The sequence below is a fragment of the Convolutriloba macropyga genome, chromosome 9, assembly GCF_964194025.1.
Source record: "Convolutriloba macropyga chromosome 9, txConMacr16.3, whole genome shotgun sequence".
In the NCBI taxonomy this organism is placed as follows: domain Eukaryota; kingdom Metazoa; phylum Xenacoelomorpha; order Acoela; family Convolutidae; genus Convolutriloba; species Convolutriloba macropyga.
The window spans coordinates 53,393,642-53,421,011 of NC_134476.1; the positions used below are offsets into that span (position 1 = coordinate 53,393,642).

General features: G+C 36.4%; 1 protein-coding gene across 1 annotated transcript in view; it reads right to left on the bottom strand.

The window, feature by feature from the left end:
* Window positions 1–26,561, bottom strand: part of LOC142345853 (uncharacterized) — a 116,135-nt gene extending 89,574 nt beyond the window's left edge. Inside the window, exons 1-5 of the mRNA XM_075398266.1 lie at window positions 26,339–26,561; window positions 20,387–20,579; window positions 19,722–19,887; window positions 17,776–17,941; window positions 254–390 (exon numbers count right to left, since the gene is read on the bottom strand). Coding sequence (XP_075254381.1) covers window positions 254–390; window positions 17,776–17,941; window positions 19,722–19,887; window positions 20,387–20,579; window positions 26,339–26,485 — 809 coding nt within the window. The 5' untranslated portion in view covers window positions 26,486–26,561. The remainder of the gene's footprint in view (window positions 1–253; window positions 391–17,775; window positions 17,942–19,721; window positions 19,888–20,386; window positions 20,580–26,338) is intronic.
* Window positions 26,562–27,370: the final 809 nt, after the last annotated feature.

A 27,370-nucleotide genomic window follows, 5' to 3' on the forward strand; every position in this document is an offset into this window, starting at 1 on the left:
ACAAACTTCGTTTGAGAGCAATTAAAAGTTTATTATATCCTCTTGTCTGGTAGTGGACAAAAGCGAAAACTGCAGAAATGACAAAACAAAATTCGGAAAAAAGACGAAAAATAAAGACGCCAAATTTTTTCAAGAACCTTCAATTCGTTATGAAAACAAAGCGTATCTATAACCTAACAACTATTAGGATCAAACTGCTACGAACTTGGTTTAATATAAAAAAAAGCTACTCAATTTTGTTTTCAAAACTAACCTCCCGCCGGCCCCGCCCACAGAAATGACAGAGCCACCTACACTGTCAAATCCAACACCAGCGACACTACTCCCACTTCCAGCAAGGGCCATGTTGGGAGAGGAGGGAAGCTGGTCTCCGTCTGCGTCGTGATCACCCTGCCAACATTCAATTGATTGACTCTGCCGAAATAACCAGGTTTCGATCTCATGATTGCTACACCTAGTACCGACTTTTAAGCTTTCAAACCGATGACTTGGCGAAACGACGGTCTTGAAAATCTGAACACGATGCTCAAAGACATGATAATTCATTCAATGGTGAATTTGGGCAACATTCACACTGGATCGCCTACAACAAAATCCGTTCCAACAAAGAAATTCGAAAACGGGTCCGTGTGAACCCTAGTAGTATATAGAGGGACCGAGCTGCCGGGGGGGGGGGGGGGTGGTGACCCCCATGTTTTAAGATAGGCTATAGCGATTTCAAATCATTTTGGTCACCATTGTATTATCGCAGCCATGTATAAAGATAGGTAATAGATTTTACATTATTAACATTAGAGTTATGGGAACAACGTATAAAGATAGGTAAATAGATTTTACATGTATTAACATTAGAGTGATGAGAACAACGTATAAAGATACGTAATAGATTTTACATGTATTAAGATTTGATTTTTGACCATAATGTATAAAGATAGGTAAATAGATTTTACATGTATTAACATTAGAGTGATGAGAACAACGTAAAAAGATACGTAATAGATTTTACATGTATTAAGATTTGATTTTTGACCATAATGTATAAAGATAGGTAATAGATTTTACATGTATTAACATTAGAGTGATGAGAACAACGTATAAAGATACGTAATAGATTTTACATGTATTAAGATTTGATTTTTGACCATAATGTATAAAGATAGGTAATAGATATTACATGTATTGACATTAGAGTGATGAGAACAACTTATAAAGATATGTAATAGATTTTACATGTATTAAGATTTGATTTTGACAATAATGTACAAAGATAGGTAATAGATTTTACACGTATCAAGATTTGAAACAAGACACCAGCCAATTAGGATAGGTAATAGGTCTCATGTATAAGATTTCTCATTAAATTTTGCATCACAAAATAAGATTAAGCTAACAGATAGCAAATTGGAAAATGAAGCTGTGTTATTATATCTACCAAGCTGTAAGCTGAGCGTAGCTATAATGCGGTGCTCTTGGTTTTTTTTTGTCGTCTATTTTCGTTTTACATTTCTTCTAGAACATTCTGTCTTGTCACTGTTTAAGCGGTTTTTTTCACGCTTGATTTCAAGCTTTCTGCGCGACCTAAACTGCGCGTATTCAGAAGTCCTCTGTTGCTAAATCAAAACTGATTGTAAGAAGAAAGATTGTAACGTCCGGACAGGCTAGTGGTTAAGGCAACGGGCTGTTGATCAGGAGGTCGGTGGTTCGAACCTCGGCAGTGGAACATTTTTCGCACCCAAAAGCATCCTCTTTTGAATTAAACTTTTTAGGCAACGCCGATAACTTTTATCAACTCACTTCTGTATCATTTTCCATCTTTATTCTACGGCACGCAAGGGGTCCATATTATCATCCAGGGTCGCAAGGGGTCCATATTAGCAATGTTTTCATCCAGGGTTGTCTACAGATCTGGTCAACACTTTGAGAAATGAGTCAGGAAAATTTTAGATGCTCAGTTTGAACTTTAGAAACCCGGTTCAGGTTTCTCTTCAAGAATGATTACTTTAAACAGTGGACTCATCTACTTGACAAAACTTTATCACAATCACATGTTCATAAGCGTACAATTAATTTAAATGGTTAAAATGTATGAAAAACGAATCAGAAAGTTTAGATCATCAAAGGTGTCGTATGAATTCCATCTCCATCCACAATTCGTTTTGGATAGAAAAACGAGAGTCCTTTTTTAGTTTGCTCATAGGTTAGAATTTGGTGATTCATAGTTCTGAATCCTCTGTTAGTTGAGGCTATATTCACTGCATCATCCAGGACTCGTCTGTACTTCTGTAAAGGTCCATCACTGTTTTCTTCCAGAACACTCTTGCTGAGTCCTTTGCTGCTGAACTTAGTTTTGTTCGTTACTGAATTATAGCAACAATACGTTTTGCTACATAAACATAGCATTTCAGTACATCGGAACTCCTCCTTGAATAATCCAGGCTCACACTTGTCATGTTTTACATGTTTATCGCAACAAGTTCTCGGAAAAAAATTACTTGCACTATTAGCATGGAAAACATCTCTACAGTCATTACTTCTCATCTCATTCCAAATTCTTCTCATTTCTGGTTTAATGCACTCATAGAGATTTTCATGAGCCAGTGCCAGATACAAAGAATCAGTGTCCATTTCAAGCTCCTCAAATTTCTGAACATCACAGAACTTGTCAAAGAAGTTGCAGTAGAGCTCCAGCATTCTCAGTTTAGCATACTGTAAGATAAAGAATCCAACAATTATTGGTTCACGATGCTCAACAGTGCTTTTCACAAGCTCAACCTCATATATATCTGTCGAAACTCTGTTCAATCTTCTAAAAAGACGGTTATTAATAGCTTTATGCGTCTTTTCATCGTTAAGATATAGAGTTTCTGTGTGCCGACTTCGATCCATAATCTGATAACCGTACGAGCTGTTTCCAAGTAATTTCATAGTTTCAGCAACAACGCTAGAGTCCGGATTTTCATCACCTTCTCGCCTTGCATCAACAACAGATTGAACGAAACCGTTGAAACATTTTTTGCGGGGTATACTCAACGAATCTGTGGATTTTGGTACAGCGTAGACCCAGCTTCAAATAAAACTTTAATAATGGTGTTATGACTATTCCATTGTTTAATTTGTAACTCCAAATCAACATTCGTTGAGGTTTTAACAATAACGCGTTTTTTTCAGCATATTCCAGCATGAAATTACCTATATTCTCTCTTCCAACATCAGAGTTTTTGAAAATTGGAGGAAAGTTTGCAAATCGTTCACAAAGCTCCTCAGGAACTTTTAAATCGCATTGTACATATCCGAATAATTTATCTTCATGTATCCGCGTCAACAGTGTCTCTTTGCTCAAAGGTAACTTGTAGGGGAAATTTTTTCTAATGTGGTTCTTCAACATGGAGTTCTCCATGGAGTTCTCCCACCATTCACACTCTCGCATCTCTATAACTTTATATCCTTTCTTTTCTAGGTAAAGCTTTCGTAACTTATCGGATTCACGTTTCCGGATACCAAACTCAAATTCATCCTCATTAAGATTTGGTTGAGTTTCCCTACAGGGACAGAAATGGTAGTAGCATCCAAGAGCTTCAAAAATTGTTTGGCAATGACCACAGAAGCCATCCACAGTAAAAAAAATCAATTTTTTTTTGTTTTCCAGTCGTATAGAAACTCTCAATAGTAAATTCGGGTCTGGTTGCCTGATAGAAAGATATTACCATGTTCTCAAACTTCCTGATTTTGTTTTGACGAGCTTTGAAGTTTTGAAGATAGCTATCAAACTCCCATCTAGTGTAGAGTCCAGTTGGCATCCCTTGGCACATGGAGAAAGGATACAATTGACTAGCATCTATTCCAACTATTGTTTTACAGATATTGTTTGACCTCCGGATGAACGTTTTGTCTACAACAGCTTTCCTCGTAAACACTATTGATGGACCACCAGTCATTTCACTTCATATTTTCTCATGCAAGTCTTTCTCAGCTTCGATGAAAGGGTAAAACTTTCTATCAGTTGATTTATGAAGACAGATATTTGCCAAATTGGGTAGTGTACACCCAAGCTTTAACATATCAATTTTCTGATCGTGATAAAATTTCATCATTTTCTTCATTGCTTGCAAAGTTGGTACAACATCTTTGTTGTTATACCAGCGAAGGAAATCACGAAAAGTTGTCATTTTCTCCATCTTCCACAACTTTTCAAGGAGAGCATAAATCTCTTTTCCAGATAAAGGTTTCTCTTTCAAACCCAGTTCTCGGAGAACATCTAATTCCTCTTTTCCAGATTCCATCATTTTCTTGAACTGACTGAAGTCCTTCTCCAAAGGATTTAGATTTTTCAGTTTGCTGAAGAAGGAGTCATAGGGTGGAAGATGATTGCAGTCAAGTTTCGTAAACGAATCGAACCATTCATATGGGAAACAACCTTTTGTCTCCTCAGATTGATATGCTTTCAGAAAAGAATCCAGAGATGTTGCTCCAGCAAGAAAGTTCAAAATATCGAGAAACTGAATATCACCGAATTTGAAAGAAATAAATTGATTGGCCTTTTTGATTACCGTAGGTTGAATAGCTCTATCGTTAAGGAGATGGGGAATAATATACGCTTTGATTAAATTTAGGTCATATTTTCCACTGTTGAATCCAAAAACTGGTAGAGTGTCAACATAATTGTTGAAATGACGCTGGAGATCAAGGAGTTGCTTTTGCTGGATTCGTAAAAAGCTTTTAGTTGCATTACTATCATCTTTTTCACTACTGATGTTTGGTTGAGTTTCGGAAATAATTTGCAGTCTGGAGGAAACATCATTCAACCTAGTTTTGATCTCTGCTTCCGCCGCCAGAAAATTGGGTCTCAAGTCCGCTTTGTTTTTTGCTGCTAAGGTTTCCAGTTGAGCTACAAAGGATATGATAAGACGATTAGGATCGTTTTCGCACAAGAAAACTGGTTCGTCCAACAAATTTGAAGAGATTGATACCGATACAGGTACATGAGTACCAATCCATGATGTTGTCAGTGTGTTATTGGCTTCCACTGATTGAACACATATTGCTTCGAAGTCGAAGACGACAAAATTTCTGAAGAGTGCATAATCCTCTGGATAAGTGATTGAGAAGTTGTCAAGCTTCTCAAATAGTGTTTCCCGCAACGAATAAACACCCCGCGGATAGATATTCTTCACTCGTTCTTTGCAAGTTTTCAAATGCCGGTTGAAATGACCTGAATGGTTGAAAAACACATCACCGCTGGGACAACGAAACTTCTTGAAGAATTTGTTGATATCATTAACATAACAGATATGATTGTTGTATCGAAGCAGTTTAATGTTTTCATCATATCGTTCAACGCTGCGTCGTACAAGTTCACCGATAATTTCACCATCTTCAATGTCAAAATCCTAGATGAAAAGGTTTTGTTTGATTTGTTCTTCAATTATTGGAATTTGATCAAAGGAAACACCTGTGAAACTTTCAGGGTTGCAACCGCTTGCAGTAACAAAATTGTGAAAAATTTTTATTGCCTGTAGTTCATTATCTACTGATCCAAATAAATGAATAGCAATTGCACGGAGCAAACACAAATTATCGTTATACGGTTCTTCGTGTCCATTTGAAAGCAGACAATTAACTTCAGGGTTCCTTAATAATGGCTCTGGAAGAGGCGAATCAGTGCAACCCATAGGTATATCCGTAAGAAGCGCTGCAAAGACAGTAACATTTGTAATTACTGTGAATCGCCATTTTGAGTTTTGGCGTTCCTGTGTACATGTTTCAATCAAGTCAAGTTTCTCAATTTCGTTCTGGATGTTTAATAAATCGTTTTTATTGCTTAGCAGAAAAGCTCGGTCCAGCAGTAAGTTATTTTCATGCGGATAATAATATCGGTAATCGTTTGTCTCTATATTTTGCAACAGAAACCCTAAAGCTAGGTTAATTTTTGCAGCACAGTTGAGGTTTGCAAAAACTTCATCAAGTTTTTTATTGATCTCCTTGGTGTCCAAATCAGATAAACTGAAGTTGAAAACTTCCTGTCTGCCGTGCTCAGCATGCATATCGTCAAGTAAATGCTGACACGCTGCCAGTTCTTCCTTCAATGACTCGCTATCGTTATCAACTTTCTGCATAATCTCACGAACACGGTTTGTACTTGAGGACCCAATTTTTGTGCTAGCTTGATGTACTTTTTTGCGATGAAGTTGAAGTGAGTAGAAACTTGAGAACTGTTTCTGACAGACAACACACTTGTTCAGTGTATTACGAATTTTTGCTCCGTGAGACTTCGCAATATGGTATGACAATTCTGCAGCATTTTTTGTCGCAAAATTAAAATTCTTTTTCTTACAGTAAAGCGTGCCCATCATACATGTCTTCCTGTGACGAGCAATATGGGCCTTTACAACAGATTTTCCACATTTTTCACAGTTGATGGGTAGATTTCGATCTTTTGCAGGCATTTTGTTATAACTGGGTAAGTTCAACTATGGAAGAAGCAAAGAGATTTTTTAATTTTTGTCGGAAGGAAATGTCAATTGAACCGTAAAATATGGATAAACAAGTGTCTCTCAACTCACGGAAATTAAAAGTGTATTCATGACTACATGCGAACAATGAAGTTGAAATTTCTTTGTTACTAAAAATAGATTTTATTTCGAGTCGTCAGCCAATCACAGCAAAGTTTGCAGAACTTCGGGAAATTGCGACAGCCATTTTTCGTGTACAGAACTTCGGTAAATTCCGACAGCCCTGATTTGTTTACTTAATGTCTAGACAGAATGTGTTCACAAGCAGTGAAAACAACCAAAAGTTTACCTCAGGTTAAAGATTGTAGAACTTCGGGAAAATTCAACAGCTTTGATTTAATTGCGGTGCTTCGGAAAAACCAGACAGCCTTGATCTGTTTACTTATTGTCTAGACAGAATTTGTTTACAAGCAATTAAAATAACAAAAAATTTAATGAATTTTCACCTTAGAACGACCTTGAAAATTTGTTTACACAGTGTTCTCAACTAAAACCCACTAATTCATAGAGGTAAACAACCAGTTGTTCACTCAGTTTAATCTCTTACTATGGTTTAGACGATGTACGAAAACAGTCCTGAATACTTCAAAAAGTTTCGAAAACGATTCAAATACACTATTTGCGACACAGAACCAAAACTGCAAGATTCTGGAATAGAACATTATGCGTACGGTCATCATTCATCTTCGAGTGTAATTGATGGTTGTCCCTTTGGTTCCAGCCATTGGCATCTTATTTTTGAGAATACAAGTTTGGAAGATAATATTGTTTTTTCTCCGTATGCTCCTGTTCCGATACCTTGTCTCGTGACCTGTTTCAAATTTCTTATTTTGCCTACTGAGAAAAACTTTGTTACATTTGGTGCTATTGTTTCTCGCTTACATATTGCCGTGGAGTATTTGTCAAAATCAAATCAACTTTCGATAAACAAAACTAAAAAACAACTCCCATCACCTGTTCGTGAAAAAGTGCTTTCAACAATTACTACAACTTCTAACAAGCGTCCTTCCCCAATTCCTGACGTAACTATAAAACGGTTTTGTCAACTTATGCTCGGTGAACATTCATCTACTCTCTATCAGAATATGGATATTCTTTTGAGTGGACAAGGGAGTTTTGTACGAGAGACTTCAGACTATTTAATAAACTCCCAATTCTGTAAAAATTCTAGTGTTTAAAAAAGTGTTTTAGCAGAAAAATTTAATTCAATTTTACTCCATATGTTTTACAAATGCTAGCAATTGCAATTCATTTACATCTGGTACAAAAGGAAATGTACTGCTATAAAAATAGTGCGCAATATAGATACAAAATAAACCACACAGTTGTGAGTCTGCTGATTGCAGGGGGGATTGAATATCTCTTCTGTGCTCCATGACATCCATCATCATATGCAAATCAGTACATTGCTGTAAACGGGCGAAAATATCTTTGTAGGTAGTAAGAGGTAGTGCTAACGGATCTGCAAAGTATAGTACGGGGTATGCGTAGCGTTTGCAAGCAACACCCAATGCGTTCCAAAAGAATCAGCTCGTGATGCGTTTACAATTATAAAACTGTTAACAGGTAAAATTAATGGATAATTGTCAGCGGCATAAACACCTCAAAATTTGTATTTGAGATGCTTGCACTTTTGAACTTGAATATAAATTTGATCTTCATCCATTAGTATGCGTTCACAGGCAGAATATTTTCGGATGCGTTTCTTGCAGAGTCAATATACACCGTAGATGATTTTTCGCCGAGGAAAAAAACTTCAACGTTATTTGTTAAAGCTGTATCAAATTTTAGCTCGACCGATATAGACGAATTTGTTAGTTCAGGATGAATAAAATCATGTGTGGCTTCTTGCGTACTAGTCAGGTCGAAAACCATTATAAAATGGTTTGAAAATTCACTCAATGGTATTCCATGACCGTTTTCTACATAGGCTAATGCGCTCATTGAACTGTAATACAAACGCTTGTTGTCAATTGTTGACATTGGTGTACAGGCTGTAGCGAAACCGTTTCGGAACACTGTAATCTCACGCAGCCCAAATTTTCGATAGTTGAAGGGATTTACTGTGTTAGTTCCATTGAAAGCATCACCAGCACACAATGCAATTATAAGTCGTCTTATGGGTTCTTTTGTAAAAATATCTTCGTGCTTCCAACTTTGCTGCCATTGTTACAAGAAAAGTTTTTGTTATCACTTCATTGTATCGATATATTGCAGGTGTTCTCAAAAGTGTTTTCTCAATGGCTCCGAATACGTTGTCTGATACAGTCATCTTTCTAACAAATAAGTTTGCTTAATCGATTTTTACTTTGTAGTTTTTGCCAGCTGCTTCATTTATAGTGGCAAAATCATCTTGTGACCTTCGGAAAGAAATTTTCAGGGTAACTCCGCTTTCTAATTGTTTTTCGCACGAGAAAAAATCAACAGCTAGTTTTCCATAAAGGGTAATTTGAGCTGATCTCTCGCAGCCTGCTTTCTTGCATCTTTTAATGCATTAGCAATTGCGCTGGGGTTTGCTTCATACTCATAACCTTGACACTTTAACCAAGTCTTCTTTGCATCTGTCCCGTGCGAGAAGTCTGTTTCCATGAAATTTTGTGAGCATAGTGTCCATTGGCAGAAGAGATTTTTATTCCATTTGCAGAAACAGTGCAGTCAGCAAATAGGGAATGAAGGACATTATTCACAAAAAATGCGGAATCAGTATTAGCGGGATCACCTGCGTCATATCGTAAATCAGTTCCATCGACATTTTGTATTCGGCATTTGATTTCCAAATAAATTTTTTGCAAGTCTATGAAACTGTTGCGATCACCCACCACTTCAAATTCAAATGTTTTTTGTTCAAATGATTGATCAAAGGTAACAAGCAAAGGCGGTTTTTCAAATAAGTCCGATGAGCTGTGAGTGGCTTCGGAAGGTATTACAATATTAGTTCGCATTTCTGACTCGAGAGAAAAAATCCAGTCGACTCCTTCTTGGCTGTGGTTTTCGAGAAATGATTTTTTTAGAGGAACGTTTTTTGTACAGTCGAGGTTTAGCAAAGTGTTGTCTTCGACGTCTAATAGCTTGCCGGCCTCGTGTTATCCGTGAATGGAGAGAACCACCAATTTGTTTGCGGGCTGTTTTTGCAACCGTGCTTTTCAACGCCTGCTTTGCCGACTTTCGTTTCGTTGCTACTTCAACCAACTCAGATGCACCCTGCACTAAAAGCTCTCGACCAATTCTTTTGGCAGCGGGCCATATATACTTTCTTGCCAATGATAGAGCAACTCTTCCAATACCTGCAGCGAGAGCTCCAAAGCCACTTCCTCTTTGACGATAATGACCGGAGAAATGTGGCATTGACTGTGATGCTTGGTCGCTGTAGTAAGCTTCCATTTCACTTGATTTTTTGAAACTTTAAGCCTACTATCACTTTTCCTGTACCATTAAATGGAATAAGTTTTCCCGCTTCGTTCCTCAACTCCACTTTAATGTTTTGAATATTGTTAGAAAGTATGGGCTTGTAATCCAGAATTGCAAATGTCTTGTGATGAATAGGTGTAACAGTGTTTATGCTGCCGTTTCTTAAACGCCTTTCGGTCTCAATGATTTTAATTACAGGAGCTCTCATGTCTCCAATAATTTGATATTCTATAACGTCTATGTAGACAAATATTAATTGTGAGCCACAGGTTATATCAACTGGAAAATCACTTTGGTGTCTATTGAGAGTTTTGTGTGATTTGTATCCATTAATAATGTATCCATCATGCGAGTTGTCTTTTATACCCTTGAAGCCGAGAATAGTTGGAACTTCTTTGTTTTCAAATGAAAAACCCTCATTCGCTCCGAATTGTAAAATCAATTTATGAGTAATTTTGTCACAAGTAAAATCAAATTGTTTAAACTGAGCAATTCGCCTGAGTTCATCCATTAGTTGATCCAAGCTACTGTAAATGCCTTTGCGAATTTTTCTGAGGTGTCCACTGCGATCATTTGAGGCGTCGAGTTCCATTCCCGAGTTTTTATAAACGACTAACCCGTTTGAATTGACGTTGTTGATGTTTGATGGGAAGGATATTGAAGATAAAGCTACTTGCCATTCTCCATCCAAAATAAGTGGTTGAGATAACTGGTTACGGAATTTTGCCATTGTGTTTTCACCAAAAACTTCCATTGATGCGTTGGATATTAGGTCGATTGTGAATTCTTTGGCGGGATTCATTTTATTCGTCTGCAGTAACTAACACGTTTACTTGGACTAATTCCGGTTCATAAAAATTACCTTCAATTATAACGTTGTTTGCATCTATAAGATTGTACGTTGGTGGACTCACGGTAGCAATTTTGAATATCGTAAAAAATTCGTCTGTATAATTTTGTTTATAACCTTTTCTGAATTTTTCGTCGTGCTTTGCAATCCTAACAAGGTCTCCTTTTTCATATTTTGGTTTGTACTTTGTTGTGTTGATTGCTAATGATATTAAAATTGGTTCATGTTTTTTGAAAACTTTATTAGGTGCTAAATGGGTTACCCGGTTAACTCGACTGTTTATAGTATTTACAAACTGGGGTAAATCTTCAATATATGTCCAAGTCCACTTTTCTTCCAAATATTTGTAAATGATGTTTTTAAGCGATCGGATGTTCCTCTCTGCAAATGCCGACTTGCTTTCGCTTTCTGTTGTATATAAATGAATTCCTTTCTTTTCACAAAATTTTTTGAAATCTCCTTTGAACTCTGATCCCTTGTCTGTCCATACTTTTTCTGTTTGTTTCTTCTTGATCATTTTTTGAACGCTTCAACAGCATCTTTTGCATATAAAGCTTTCATTGGTTGAACTCGTAAGTAACGTGATAAAACATCCACAGTCACTAACAAGTATTTTACACCGTTGTTGTGTTGGGCAACTTTATCCATATACGCAACATCGACAGACCAGATTTCATTTATTCTATATGCAACAGCTTTCAGTCGGGGAAAACTTTTCCTGAATTGTCTGTATTTTGTGTACGGGACTTTCGACTGAAGATAGCGAACAATTTTGCCTCTGGTGAAACCGCTAGCCTTCTTCAAGTTAGCAATGCTACCAAATGCAGCACTGCCTTTAGTGTACAATTTGTCTGTTTACCTTGATAGGAAGTAATTCTCCCAGGGGCTGGTTGGTTTGATTTCTTTTTCTGCCTCTTCAAAGTTTCTCTGGTCGTTGTCAGAAGCTTTTGTTTTCTTTCGCTGGGATTTTGAAGCAACTTCTTTGTCCGACTCAAATTCCAAAAATTGCAGTCCCTCTTCAGATGATAAATTTAGAATATTTTTGGCGTATGTGTTACAAGTCAAATGCGAACCAATATCGAGATGCGTTAATACACTGAATTGTTCGAAAGATAGTTTGCAAGTGGTTTGCTGTAGATTGTAAAGAAATGTAGCAGCAAGAACTTCTGTATTTGTACCATTAATAAGCAATCTCTTCGATGAGTACAAGGAAACAGAATCTGATTCCTCTATTATGTCCAGTATTGTATTCGCTCTTTCAAACTTTATCCCCTTCAAGATTCTAATATCATTCAGCACTCCTTTTTTGATAGTCGATGTGTTGTCTGTCGTAAATGATTTCGCCATAGACTCGTTTATTGTACTTCTATCATCCACTGAAGCGTCAGTTTGTTGTTCTGTATCCTGTTGCGAGGCAGGAGCTGATGGTGACTTGTTTCTCTGGAGAAGTGATATCTGCTTGGCTGGATTGTGAATATTTTTGTTGCTGAGTAATTGAGAGACATGAGGTTGTTCTCTTGTATACATCTGTTTAGGTATTAACACAAACTCTTCAGTATGCATTTTGTTCTAGATATTCAATGCAGGGTAATGCTATGAGTTGAATGAGATTGTTGCCCGAGGGAGATTGAATTATTTTTAACCGTTCAGTTTTCCCTACTTTCCTGTTCGAAAGTTGACGCAGAGTTTTTTCAAATTTTTTTAGTTCTTTTTTATTGACTGGAACAACTCCAGAGAGTACGTTCATCACACAGTCACTCAGAAACCAAATGAAGTCGCCGTCTTTAAGTAACTCGGATTCAATGTTGGAGTTCTTATTTGTGCTATTTGCCCATTGCTTGAGCATAAGCAAATATTTCTTTTTCATTCGCAATTGGTGTAACAACGGCTTCCTCCAAAAGAATGTAAAAAATTGAAGGATTAGGTCCAATAATATGTGACGAAAATCGTAAACCCTGACTGGTTTTGGGATCGAGATCAATAATAAAATGTCCAAAGGGCTCCGCAGTTGCTAGTTTGTATGCTTCTTTTATCAGTTGGAGACAACTCAACTGTTTTCCAAGATATTCAATTTGTTGAATGTCACGAAGCGACTTGAATAATATTATGTGTGTTGTATTCAGATCAATGGTTCTGGACCATTTGCTTTGATGGAACAAATTATGCTTGACGTATATAACATGTAATTTGCGATGACGTCCTGAGGTAGGTATTTCTACAAATTCTTTATCGTTGAAGATTTCTTCACATGAATCATCATAGATAAGCAGACAATGCGATAGATTTTTTGTTATATCAAAGCCTGAGTATTTTAGAAACTCAATCCCTGGTATAACTTGTTGCATATCTTTGAAAAGTGGTTGGAACTCTTTGTTAAAATAATAAATTTTCTCAAAACGTGGATAAAAGGTCGAACCTTTTAGCATCCAAAACAAGAGTTCTGTTTTACCACAACCACTTGGTCCTACAATTGACATGAATACCCTGTCATGTGTAAGAATAACTTTGTTCATAGTTTGGGATTAGGTAAAATGTAACCAACTAAACTCGATAAGAGAGCAATCCAAATTGATTTCTCTTCACAGCTTTCTGATAATAGAAAGAGCATAGAGAAGCAAAGAATGATCATTAAGACAATGATACTAACTTGAACAAAAAATATTACTTCGGACCTTGGCACTGTTGAATTTGAACAACAACGCCATGGGGGACTCTCCTTGTTGTTCGCATCAAAGACTAAATTACTGATACCGGCGTCAGCCTCGTCTCTTTGATTCATTGGAGAAAAATAATTAATTGAAAAGTGAATTGAAACAAGGATCAAATAAAATGTTAAATTTTTGATTTACTGGGCAACTGTTTCATGTACCAGAACTCAAACAAATTGAAACCTTTAATATGACTTTTTATCTCTAGTTTATAACAGACGGTTGATGAGTCATATTCCTCGAACGATGGTTGATTGAAGACTTTTTCAACTTCGGGGTGCTCCATGACATATAACCACATTATATAGAACTCATTCGGCTTCTCATTAAAAGATAGCTCACGTTCTGGTGGTGTTTTTTTCAATCTAAATTGAGGAACTTTTTTGTCCGCCCATTGCTTCCAACGTGGGATTAGCTGCTCTTTGGGGGACTGCATAGGCTTCTGGTTTGTATTGTTCATAGCCATAATTGAACTGATTCCGATGTTCTCGAGCTCTCTGTTTATTTTTTACATACAGTTGGAAGTGATAGAAAATATCTATCACGGGCAGGAAAGCCCTAAAGCTGTCTAGCTCGTCGGGAGAAAGAGTAATGGTTGCAAAATAACCTTTTGCTGCTGCGCTATAAAGCGAGTTGTAACGCGGTTGTTGTGCTGTGTTTGGCTTACTGTTGAGATAGTTCTTTCGGTTCTGATGATCACTTGAAAAATTATTCTGTATTGGTGGAGAGGGATCCTAACTCTGTTGAGTATTACAATCGGCTGATCGTCGAGTGGAGTCAAGCAAGTGAATATCTTCAAGTTGTTTGACAGATAGGTCGTTAAAGTTGCCGTGTCTTCTCTGTGCACCACTTTGTGTCCACTGTGAAAATATTCTTGCTTTACGTTCTGCGCAGTGATTTGATAATTGACCGTTTGTTGAACGAAAGTTTGAATGACGATAACAGGAGGGAACTTTTTCTTCTGATATTATCTCTGAGATTCGGGGGCAATTCAGATCTTCCAGATTATAAACAGTTTTTTGTAAAAACTTACTGAGGAGCTCACACTTTTCAATGCCTATGGCAAAAAAGTTTTTCCGTGTGAATCGTAAACTGAAACTCAGACAGATTGTTTTCAAATCACAGTAAAGTATATCACCTTCGTCCCAATCAAAACCGTGTAGGTTATTGGTCAGCCAAATAACAGTTTGTCTATCGTGTGCAAGTAAATCAGTGAATTTAAGTGGGGGTTTTAAAAATATTTTATCGTTGTAACTCGAACACAATCTGAGTTCTTTTATAATGAATCCAAGTGACTTGAGTTTGAAACCTTCGAGATCGAGGACAATTATATTTGTAGTTTTGCTGCCACAATTTTCTAGCATTCCAATTCACGAAAATTTTCACTGATAAAATGAATAATATTCCTGTCAAGTGTCCAAAAAGACAATTGTTTACTGGTGAGTAACGGAAAGCATAAATATATCCAGGGCCTTTGTTTCGGCAATCTTTTATAAATCCAGCGGCGTCATGCAATGCAGCATGAAGTCGTAGCACTTTGCTCCGTTTCAATAAAGGATCTAGTCTTGAATTATCAATTCCAATGAAACCACCATAGGGTCTAAATTTAAGTGCTATTTCTCCGTCAACTTCTGGATCTAACAAAGAACAAGCAGCTACGAAATATAATTGTCGATAAGATGTGTGTATAATTTATGTTACCTCTCAGTGATAAAACTTTCTCATGAATGAGCTTGATGTCTTTTGTTCCCATTGTATTCATTATTCACTGTTTACTGAACGTGTGCATTTATAGTTTTTGTTTATAAATCTTTCAATTTTGATTGGTTGTCAAGTTGAATAATAAATCAAGCACTGTGATTGGTCAATTTATTTTGGAAAGTTTTTTGACCCTGAACATGTTTGGGCATGATCCGATGACTCTCTACTCAATATATCATTAATGATTTTATACATCTACTAACAGGTTAGTTATCATTTTTTTTGTTTTTGTCCCATTTATGTGTACATTTATGGACATAAGTGATTATGACCATAATTGTACACATAATTACGTGAAAAGTTATTTCCTTGTACAACTCTGGTTTTTTATCATTGTGTATATTTATGTTTGTATGTGTATGAATGTATGTATGTATGTATATATGTATGCGTGTATGTATGTATGTATGTATGTATGTATGTATGTATGTATGTATGTATGTATGTATGTATGAATGTATATATGTATGTATGTATGTATGTATGTATGTATGTATGTATGTATGTATGTATGTATGTATGTATGTATGTATGTATGTATGTATGTAATTTTGTATGTATGTATGTATGTATGTATGTATGTATGTATGTATGTACGTACGTATGTATGTATGTATGTATGTATGTATGTATGTATGTATGTGTGTATATATGTACGTATGTATGTATGTAAGTATGTATGTATGTTTGTATGTATGTATGTTTGTATGTATGTATGTATGTATGTATGTATGTATGTATGTATGTATGTATGTATGTATGTATGTATGTATGTATGTATGTATGTATGTATGTATGTATGTATGTACGTATGTATGTATGTATGTATGTATGTATGTATGTATGTATGTATGTATGTATGTATGTATGTATGTATGTATGTATGTATGTATGTATGTATGTATGTAAGTATGTATGTATGTATGTATGTATGTATGTATGTATGTATGTATGTATGTATGTATGTATGTATGTATGTATGTATGTATGTATGTATGTAAGTATGTATGTATGTATGTATGTATGTATGTATGTATGTATGTATGTATGTATGTATGTATGTATGTATGTATGTATGTACGTAGGTCTGTATGTATGTATGTATGTAAGTATGTGTGTATGTATGTGTGTATGTATGTATGTATGTATGTGTATGTATAAATGTATGTATGTATGTATGTATGTATGTATGTATGTATGTATGTATGTATGTATGTATGTATGTATGTATGTATGTATGCATGTATGTATGTATCCGATCTCTCTGTTTTTACGTGTTCATAATTGTAAGTTTGTATTAGGGCAGGATGGCGCAGGGGAAGCGCGCTGGGCCCATAACCCAGAGGTCGGTAGATCAAAACTATCTCCTGCTCAATCTTTTTACGTAAATTTATAGATTTTTTTGTATGCATATGTGTACCACAGTTGAAATGTTTTACTTAGAAAAATCAGATTGGCTAGGATTGGCTTTATAAACAACTAGAGATCTCTGGTGGTTCGGGGGTTTAGTTTGGGTGTGGTTGGTGTAGGTGCGTGACGTGTATGTATGTGTTTGGGTGTTTGCGTGTGTGTGTGTGCATGCATGGTTGTATATGTTTGTGGTTATTGTAATTGGCTGATGTTTAGCGGAGTGTTTGGGGTGTGGCGGTGAGATGAATGTTGGTGTTCATCACACCAAACGTGTTTCACAACTTCTCATATTGATTAAAAGTGAAATAGCGTTGAAAATTTTTGGACCCCATTTTCATAACATTTCACATTGATTAAAGCCAAAAAAATTGACGAAAATTTTTTAGACCCCATTTTGCAAAAAATTTTGCAAGTTATTGTCCCCCTATTGGACCAAATTTTCGATTTTCGAAAAAAGTGTTTCCGACAACTTTTTTCATTCACAAAACATGTTTCACAACATTTCACATTGATTAAAGCCAAAAAATCAAGAAAAATTTTTTAGGCCCCATTTTTCAAAAAATTTTACAAGTTATTGTCCCCCTATGGGACAAAAATTTCAATTTTCGAAAGAGGTGTTTCCGACTACTTTTTTTTACTCACAGAACATGTTTCAAACTAGTTCACATCTGTTAGAGATAAAAACAACAAACTGAACAAATTACAACCAACCGAAAAGTGAAATACATTTTTTTCAGAAAAAAAAATAGGCGCTGACCAGAACCACAACGGTGGGGGACACTATGTATTAAGATAGGGAATGCAGAAATTGTCCCCTAGGGGGATACTTAGGGGGCATTTACTGCGAATTTGCGGTAAATGTCCCCCTAAGTGTCCCCCCTAGGGGGACAATTTCTGCATTCCCTATCTTAATACATAGTGTCCCCCCCCCCGTTGAGGTTCTAGTCAGCTTTTTATACTACTAACCCTCTTGGTGCAATGATAACGGTAAATCAGAAATTCTAAATCTGCAAAAAAAAACTGATTGTTAACGAAAAATGTCAATTGATCATGACTCAAAGATAATATAGGTTAGGAAGGCTATAAGCACACAATACAGCGCTTAATTGAGATAGTATATGGTACCCACTTGTATTTCGGCGTCGTGTGCAGATACGGACGGATCAAGGTCAATGTCAATGAGGTCAATGGGAACAGGGCTGATTCTCTCTCCCCCGTGCTGCTGTCCCTCCTCCCCCACTGCACCATCATCTCTACCTCCACTGTCGAACTGACTCCGCTCTCCTCCTCCTCTCCTTAATATCATAAAAAATATAGCACATGTATTCTATCAATTTTACCAGTTCTTTACGTTCAACAGATTATAGTAAAAACTCAGCTCTCAAAACTCTCGAAGACTAAACTTGTTTCTCATAAAACAAGTATATAGCATATGACAATCTTCAAACATTAATATTCAGCAGTATTCTCTGAAGTCTACACAAAAAACACTGAATTCCGAACCATATCAAGGCGTATACAACTGATGTTAGTACGGCAGTGTAAATATTTACAAATTACTCATTATTTTATCATTACAACAGAAAAGTTGAGTGAATTCAATTTTCGTCGCATATTGAACGGAAAAAAAACACGTTAAAATTATACAATTTTATACGTCAACCCAACAATAGTAAGTCAAATTAATATTTCCAAATTTAAGGTCACGCCATGTTCAACAAGTAACCTTCAAAAACCAAGAATTCAAGTTAATAACAGAGCAGAAGAAAATTCGAAGCACCTTGGAGAAATTTTTTTGTCTTGTTTGATTTTAATTTCATTTGGTAGTCAATTCCAGTCTAGTATCGCCAATCTCACAAATGAGTTCTGCCTTTTACTAGAAACAAATTTTATGTTCCACGACATTTTTTGTCCTGTTAACTCATGAAGACTCCAAGCGACTAATGGGCGTCCAGTTGGTGGAGTAAAGGCAGGTCGTAACTGTTTTTTTTAATTTCCAAAAAACTGTAATCTTTTTGACCGCAAAAAGACTTTGAACGGCAAGTATATTCCGACTGCTTTTAATATCTTGAACATATTCAAATTTTGTCTAAAAAATGTTGCCTTTAATGCACAGTTAAGCTGCTTTTTCAAAAACATACTATTAGATTCTGCTCAATTGCGTGAATGACCACAGTTGAGTAGTGCAAATGAGTGCAGCTACAAATGCATTTAAGACGAGTCTCAGAAGTTTTTCTAATAGCTTAAATTGTTTTCACTCCTTGGACCATTGTTTTTATTGTTCAATAATGTATTTTCTTTTGCTCTTACCAAATATTATGCATTGTTTTTGAGGTATTTACTGAGAATAGGTCTTCATGAAAATATCGCTTTAGTTTGTTCGCATTTTGTTCTAACTTGGTCTCGTTTTTGTCATTGGAGGTATCAAAAATTAAAATAACAGTATCGTCAGCATGTTGTATAAGTTCAGCTCATTGTCAACTTTTGTTGCCTATCATTAGTATACAGATTAAATAAGAGCGGGCAAAGTACTGTTCATTGTGATACACCTCTATGAATCGTTATTTTGTCTGATATGCAGTCTTGTAGGAAAACAGATTGGCGACAGTTCGTAAGGAAACTTCTTTTAGAGTTTTTCAGCCTTCATCAAAACCTCAGTTGTTCTACTTGACATCCAAAATTTCTTAATTGATCAAATCAGAAGCTTTTGATGGGTCAAGAAAAGCTGCTTGGACAAAGTTGTTTATGTCAGTTGTTTTTGATAAATTCTGTGCAAAATATTAGGGAATCGATTGTTGAGTATTTTCTCCTAAAAACATATTGATAAATGGACCTATAAATGTACCTTATCTTCTAATTGGCCTAATTCTTTAATCGGAACTTCTATCTGGACCTATAAATGGACCAAATTCTCTATTTTTACTCTGCAAAAACTTCATGCGTTACAAAGTTATTTTGACACACAATTGGGAAAAAAGTAGAAAACGGAGACTCAAATCGCTGATAATCGTAATTTTTTTTCGCAAAATAGCTAAATTTTCTGATATACAGTTTTAGGTGTCATCAGTAACTAACATGTTGCTGTGGTGGCGGTGGTGATGATGATAAGCAGAAGTTGATGTCTGCTGCTGTTGTTGGATTGACATGTTACGGAAGCCAGATAGATGGCTAGTGGAAGTAGTAGTGGGAATGTATATCTCGTCATTCACGTGATCATCCTGGGGCAGTGCTTCGTTATGTCCTAAATTACTCAAAGTCAAATAAATTTTCAGAGCCCCCATTGAAATGAGAAGAAAGTTGCGCGAGTACTGAGGATGAGCGAGGATGTTCTAATCTTGCTGCAACTTAATTATTTTACTATGTTGCGCTAAGTTGAAAAACTTGCAACCTGTCAATTCCATCATATTAGTTCTGTACATTTCACACAATGTAAATTGAAGTAAATTAACGTTTGAACTGTAAGTGATCTCCTGAATTTCAATGCTTGCTCCTGTATAGATCTGCATGTTTTGAATTTAAACTGAACTCTTTCAAATTATTTTCATCGCCAGATAAAGCAGTCGGCATAAATTTTTGCGGGGAATCTTTTTGCATTAAGTTGGTCAAAGGTAATTAAGACCCCACGCATTAACATATAAAGAGGATTTCGCTCAGTGAATCGCGCAAAATGGACAATTTTTATGTCTGCTCTAGCGAGTACTGTTTACTTGCGTTACAACTCCACAGAATGGAATCTATACCTCTCATGGTGTCTTCATCTTCACTCTCGTGGTGATCCCGACTGCTCTCTCTGTCCTCGTTGTCCTGCTCCTCCTCCTCTTCCTCATCCTCTTCTTCGCCCTCTCCGTTCTCTTCACTCCGCCCACCAGATGACGTAGAAGAGTCTCCTCCTTCGTCATTCTGCTGTCTACCTCCACCTGAGTTGCCTGTCTCCTGACAAAAAGGAAAAAACTTACCACAAATAGGACAAAAATCAAACCCCAGATAATGAACTATATATTCAAAAGAATATCTAGGCGCATTTATTGAAAAGCAGTTTCAGTTAAACAGCTTGAGGTAAGACCGGCTGATGTCAGAACACTTGCTGTCATATTTCTCTTAAATCGCTTCCTACACTGTAAATAATGCTCTTCCATTAATAAAATTGAGCTCGAGGCCAGCAAATCAAAACAAAGCGGGAAGATTGCCACACAATAGCCGCTAAATAAGAATTTTGAGACCACTAGTTAAACTTCACTACCAAGACCAGGAAAGTGCAATTCAAAGATTGATATTCTTTATGCTTGTGTTCAAATAAAAAATGAACGACTTCGTTTTTCAAGCAGTACACCTTATAATTATTTAATTTTGGCTAACCTCTATTTAAATTAACGTTGAGCTCATATTACAATTTACATTAAAATGAGTGAGAGGAAAAGTTTTTTTGAGTGAGATTTGTCATACATGATCAAAAATTTGTCACTGGATTGTCCAAAAAGTTCACAACAGAGAAATCCAAATGACGTCAATCAGTAAAATTCAACCAAAAAAGCCGATTTTACTTATTGGCAAAAGATCACATGAGCGCAGCGAAAAACCAGAAAATTAGCAGGACAATTACAGAACAAAATATTGAAATCGCTAATGAACTGAATATCAGAATATACAGAGTAACGACAATCTTTTATATTCGGCAGCGAAACTAACCTATCTACTAAAAAAATGAAAATGCCAAAGGCCACTGTTTTCGACACTTGAAGTCGATGCAAAAAACATATTCAACAACTTCGCACAAAGTGTCCTGAGAAAGTATAGGTTTTCGGAAAATACAGTTAATAGAAAAAAATGGACAGCCAGAAAATGTTAAAGATCAAAACGTTTTGAAGAAACGCAAGAGACTGCCAACAATAGCTCCGCTCAGCTATCGCTTACACCGATCATAAAAGCACGTAACCACATATCAAATAACTAAACTGTCATAACAATCAGCTTTATAGTAAACAAATTATTTTCTATTAATTTCATAGAGTAAATAGAGTAAGAAAAAACTACTGCAGAAAAAAGCTTATTTTGCCTTAATTTATTCATAACGTGTTCAGCAGAAGACAAGAGCTGGTTAGTAGTAGGAATATAGAGTTGAGCATGTCTTTCCAATAACTACTTTCCAATAACTAAATCGTCATAACTACAATAAGTAAACTGTCATAACATTCAACTTTATAGTGAAAAAATTATTTTCTATTAATTTCACAGAGTAAGAAAAAACTACTGCAGAAAAAGCTTCTTTTTTACATTAATTTATTCATAACATTTTCAGCATAAAACAAGAGTTGGTTAGTACTAGGAATATAGAGCTAGGTACGTCTACTTTGCGAGCAGAAAAACATCCACATCTCGCTTATCTTAAAAGTTGAGACTGCCTTCGGTCTACTTTAGAGGCATAGATAGCCTTATCTCATGTTTTTCAATTCATAGCGTATGATTTCAACGTATTGTTTAAAAACTGTATTGCATCGTTTTGTATATTATATTGCATTGTATTGCACTCTTTAATTTTCGCATTATTCTGCATTGCATATTTGTAGCAACGACATTAACATTGTATTTAAAACTTCTGAGTCAAATTTTCATTTCAGCCTGATCTCGTGTTTTCAAAATCTTTGCGCACATTCTCATTGATGACAGGTCACATTGAAATTTTAATGAGGTAGGAACAAGCTTATTCATAATTTGCAGGTATCGGCTTCTTCGTGGTTTCAAAAATCTTACTGATTTTTTATTCCGTACTTTTTCTTTCTATAGTTTTGATTCTGATATTACAGGCGCTATCGGTCTTTTGTTATGGCAAAAAAGCTTTTTTCTTAGTTTGTTCTCACCGTTCTTTCTGAAACTTACAGAAAATGCTTTATTCCCTATAAAGCTGAATGTTAAGGCTGAGGTTATTTGATGCGTTGTTACGCGCTTTTATGATCTACGAAAGCTATAGCTGAGCGGAGCAATTTTTGGCCTTCTCTTGTTTTAAAAAGTTTTGATTTTGTCATTTTTCTCACTGTCCAATTTTATCTCCTAGTAACTGAAATTTTCGAAAACGCGTGTTCTTTGTTTTGATTTCTTGACAATAGCTTTTCCTATTTTTGGAATAGTTTCCCAATTGTCAATTTTTCTTTATTGTCTGAGAATGTAGGATAGTAATCGCTGCCGACTATTTAAGACTGTTATTACGCAATATATTCTGATGTTAATTTCATCCGCAATTTTAACTATTTCGACTATAACTGTCGTCCTACCATTTTTTTGTCTGGTTTTCCGTTATTCAATTGCTCTACTGTATAAAATGCTTTAACAGCTTTTTCACATCTTCCATCTTCCTTTATTTGACAACTAAGTCATATCACTCGAGACTATTCCAACGTCCTTCTTAAATACAACTTAATCCAGCGTCTGTCTATTCATTGCTATGATTGCATTTCACCTGAGGTTCAGTTCCATAAATTTTGTCTGCACAATTTCCGTGTTCTCGTCGCATATATTTGAAAGGTGACGATGTTCGTTCCAATGATCTTGTAGTCATCAGCATATCCATAACATTTGGACAAGGCACAATCTGGGAGATCATTGATAAGAATAATGAAAACCACAGGGCATGCAACAGAATCTTACGGTAATCGACTCTTAGCGTCAAACACCGATGAGATTAAGTGTTCAATTTCCACTCTGATTACGACTTGTTAGTTGTTTTTGCCCCAGAAGTTCCAACTGCTCACCAGAAAATCCATGAAATTGTAGTTTCTCTAAAAACTTCCCGTGGCTAACTCTGTTAAACGCTTTTTCAAAGTCTAAGTAAAGCGTTGTCAGAGTTGGAGAGTCAGATTATTGATCTCTTTGCTTGAGTATAAAATCTGTGGTGGTGGATTTGTTCTTTGTGAATTCATGATGTTCTTTAGCATTAAATGCATTATAAATAGGGAGAATGTTAAGGCTGAGGTTATTTGATGCGTTGTTACGCGCTTTTATGATCTACGAAAGCTATAGCTGAGCGGAGCAATTTTTGGCCTTCTCTTGTTTTAAAAAGTTTTGATTTTGTCATTTTTCTCATTGTCCAATTTTATCTCCTAGTAACTTAAAATTTCGAAAACGCATGTTCTTTGTTTTGATTTCTTGACAATAGCTTTTCCTCTTTTTGGAATAGTTTCCCAATTGTCAATTTTTCTTTATTGTCTGAGAATGTAGGATAGTAATCGCTGCCGACTATTTAAGACTGTTATTACGCAATATATTCTGATGTTAATTTCATCCGCAATTATAACTATTTCGACTATAACTGTCGTCCTACCATTTTTTTGTCTGGTTTTCCGTTATTCTATTGCTCTACTGTATAAAATGCTTTAACAGCTTTTTCACATCTTCCATCTTCCTTTATTTGACAACTAAGACATATCACTTGAGACTATTCCAACGTCCTTCTTAAATACAACTTAATACAGCGTCTGTCTATTCATTGCTATGATTGCATTTCACCTGAAGTTCAGTTCCATAAATTTTGTCTGCACCATTTCCGTGTTCTCGTCGCATATATTTGAAAGGTGACGATGTTCGTTCCAATGATCTTGTAGTCATCAGCATATCCATAACATTTGGACAAGGCACAATCTGGGAGATCATTGATAAGAATAATGAAAACCACAGGGCATGCAACAGAATCTTACGGTACTCGACTCTTATTGTCAAACACCGATGAGATTAAGTGTTCAATTCCCACTCTGATTACGACTTGTTAGTTGTTTTCCCAAAAAGTTCCAACTGCTCACCAGAAAAACCATGAAATTGTAGTTTCTCTTAAAATTTCCCGTGGCTAACTCTCTTAAACGCTTTTTCAAAGTCTAAGTAAAGCGTTGTCAGAGTTGGAGAGTCAGATTATTGATCTCTTTGCTTGAGTATAGAATCTGTGGTGGTGGATTTGTTCTTTGTGAATTCATGGTGTTCTTTAGCATTAAATGCATTATAAATAGGGAGAATCGAGACATACTTATTTCATTCTGCGCTTGGAATGTTTAAATTTTCAAAATCCCAGCAATTTTTGTCGCTCTCATCCATTGTCAATTCAAATGTCAGACTGCCTGAACAATGCAGATTTGAGTACAATAAAATATTCTTAAATATTTTCTTAAAAATTAATGGGAAATGGGGTATGTTCCATCCAATACACAGAACCCTTCAACCCCAATATGAAACATCAGAGCAACGTGTCTAAAAGCAACTTACATCATTATGCTAGACTTGCGTCAAAGGTTGAAATATCACTATACTAATTAGGTTTCTAGCCTCCCCTCCCGTGCAACAACACTAAGTATTATCAACCTCAGTTGATAATACGTATACTTAGGTACAATTAAAGTATAGCAGGAAGAAATTTTTGCAAACCCCAGGAATTTTTGGGATCTTTTCCGTTTGTGCCCCCCCCAGCTTAGTGGGCGCATATTATTTGCACCCCCCCCCCCCCAGACGCACGTGCAATATTTTTACATAGTGATTTACTATGTAATGGCACGTGCTCTGTAACTGGGGGGCGCATAACGTACTGGGGGGGGGGGGGGGCACAAACGGAAAAGATCCAATTTTTGCTACGAAAATCATGTGGATCTCATAAACAACTTCTCGCACTTGCTTCTGCAAAAGGTTCATCAAATTGGCTAAACGCTCTTCCGTTTTCAAATTCCCTGCAAAAGTGCCAGCGATATAAGTTTTTCAGTTACACATGCCCTGCATTTCGCCAAAGGTGGGAATATACATTTGCGTCACAATCATATCAGAGTCACTGTTACCAGTCTCCTAGACGAATTATGCCACGATGTTCAAATCGAGCCTCATTTTCAGCCGCTCGAAGGCGAGACATTCTCGAGTAACACAACCACTGTGGATAATGAAGCAAGAATTGACATAAAAGCAACAGGTCTATGGGAGAACTCCTTCCGAACATTCTTTGGTGTTAAGATCTTTTTGTCCGAAGAACTTTTTCAAGAAGTTTTGAGCAAAAAGCTTGCCAGGCGCGTACAAGTATCATGAGTGTTTAAAAAACCGAAATAGGAACAACGCGTGATTGCTGTAGAACATAGTACGTTTAACCCCCTAAAGTTTGCCTGCACCATCAGCGCGGGACCTACTGCAACAAAAGCTCTCAAACATCACCAATAAGACCAGCGAAAAGCTCAAGGAAATGTAAGCTGATGTGATTTCCGTTATTTGAGCTCTTCCTCGAAGATCAGTTTCGCTCTTCGACGAAGCTGCTTCCTCTGTCTCAGAGGGTGTCGGCCGTTACGAAAAAACGAAGCAACGGAACATTCCTCCTGTGCCATTGTTCATGAGAGACGGCTGAACGGTTTCTAATGTCTTTTTTGCTTATGCTCAAGTTTTGAACGAGACCCCCACGTGGTTTTTTTTACTTCTGCATTTAACCATAGACACTGCACGTAACCATGGCAACAACCCATTCTTTATTTGCATTAGAGATATTTTCTCCTTTATTCATTGAAAGGCTTGTATGTATTTAAGCAAATATTGAAATTCAAGTTTTCTCTATAAATATAAATAGGAAACGAATCGAAAACTTGTGCAATATAAATTCAACAAACAATCAAGATAAAAGAGAAACAAAAAACCAAAAGCTAATTGTCTAATTTGTTATGTTATAGCTATTTGTTTTGATACAAACGAACTTCGTTTTCCTCGGTGCTTTCAGTTTGCGAGATCCCTCGTGCGTGAGTGTGACTATCAGAAGCGACGTCGATATCATCACTGTCTCCATCTCTACTGTTTTCCGGTCCTACTCTGCTTCTCTCTTCCTGCGCAGAAGCAGCAGACATGATTTATATAAGCAGGCACACCGTAATCTAGCTACCTGATTTGCAGATGGCTCGAGGTACAGTACTATCAACTCATCTAAAGATAACAATAAATGCTCACCCTACTAGATCAAATAGCAGAGTTCAGAAATTATTTTCTTAACACCTTAATTTTTCTTAATAATACAAAATAGTCTGAGCGATGTAGTATTAGTAGTAGAATAGGATTTGAAGATCCTAAGATCGTTCTTCTGGGTTTAGCACCAATTCAGTTTTATCTCCCAGATACATGTATCTAGTTATTGCATTAGCTCAATATGTCCAAAACGGTGCTAGGAAAATTGGCCGACAGGGCGTTTAGCCGACAAGTAAAAAATGAGAAATTTAGCCGACAATTTTTTCATAATTGGTAATAAAAGTCCATAATTGGTCCATAAATCAGTAGTTCGGTTGTGATAGATTCAAATCAAGTACCACGGGCCGCTGAGGCATGGCCATGGCCCGCGAGGCATGGCCAGATGCGGTAAAATACGGTCCGACCACGGATAGACCTTCGTTACACTAGTCGATGGAAAAACTGCGGGATATTTGTCCGCTTACGAAATAGTGGTTTAAATTGGCCAATCACAGCTTCTGAATAAGTTTTATTGCTCATTTTACTTAAATTGTCGGTTAAATTTCTCATTTTTTGGTTGTCGGCTAAACGCCCTGTCGGCCAATACGACGGCCACCGTCCAAAACAGTTTCGTCAAATCTGTTTTAGATATACATTTCATGTGTCTTGGAACATATCGTGATATGGAGTTATGAAAAGGTAAATTAAGAAATGCCCCTACCCAACACTAGGTGAATACTGGCTGGTCCGGGGGCCCTCCCAGCACTAAGTCTTCAAACAGCATTTCGTAT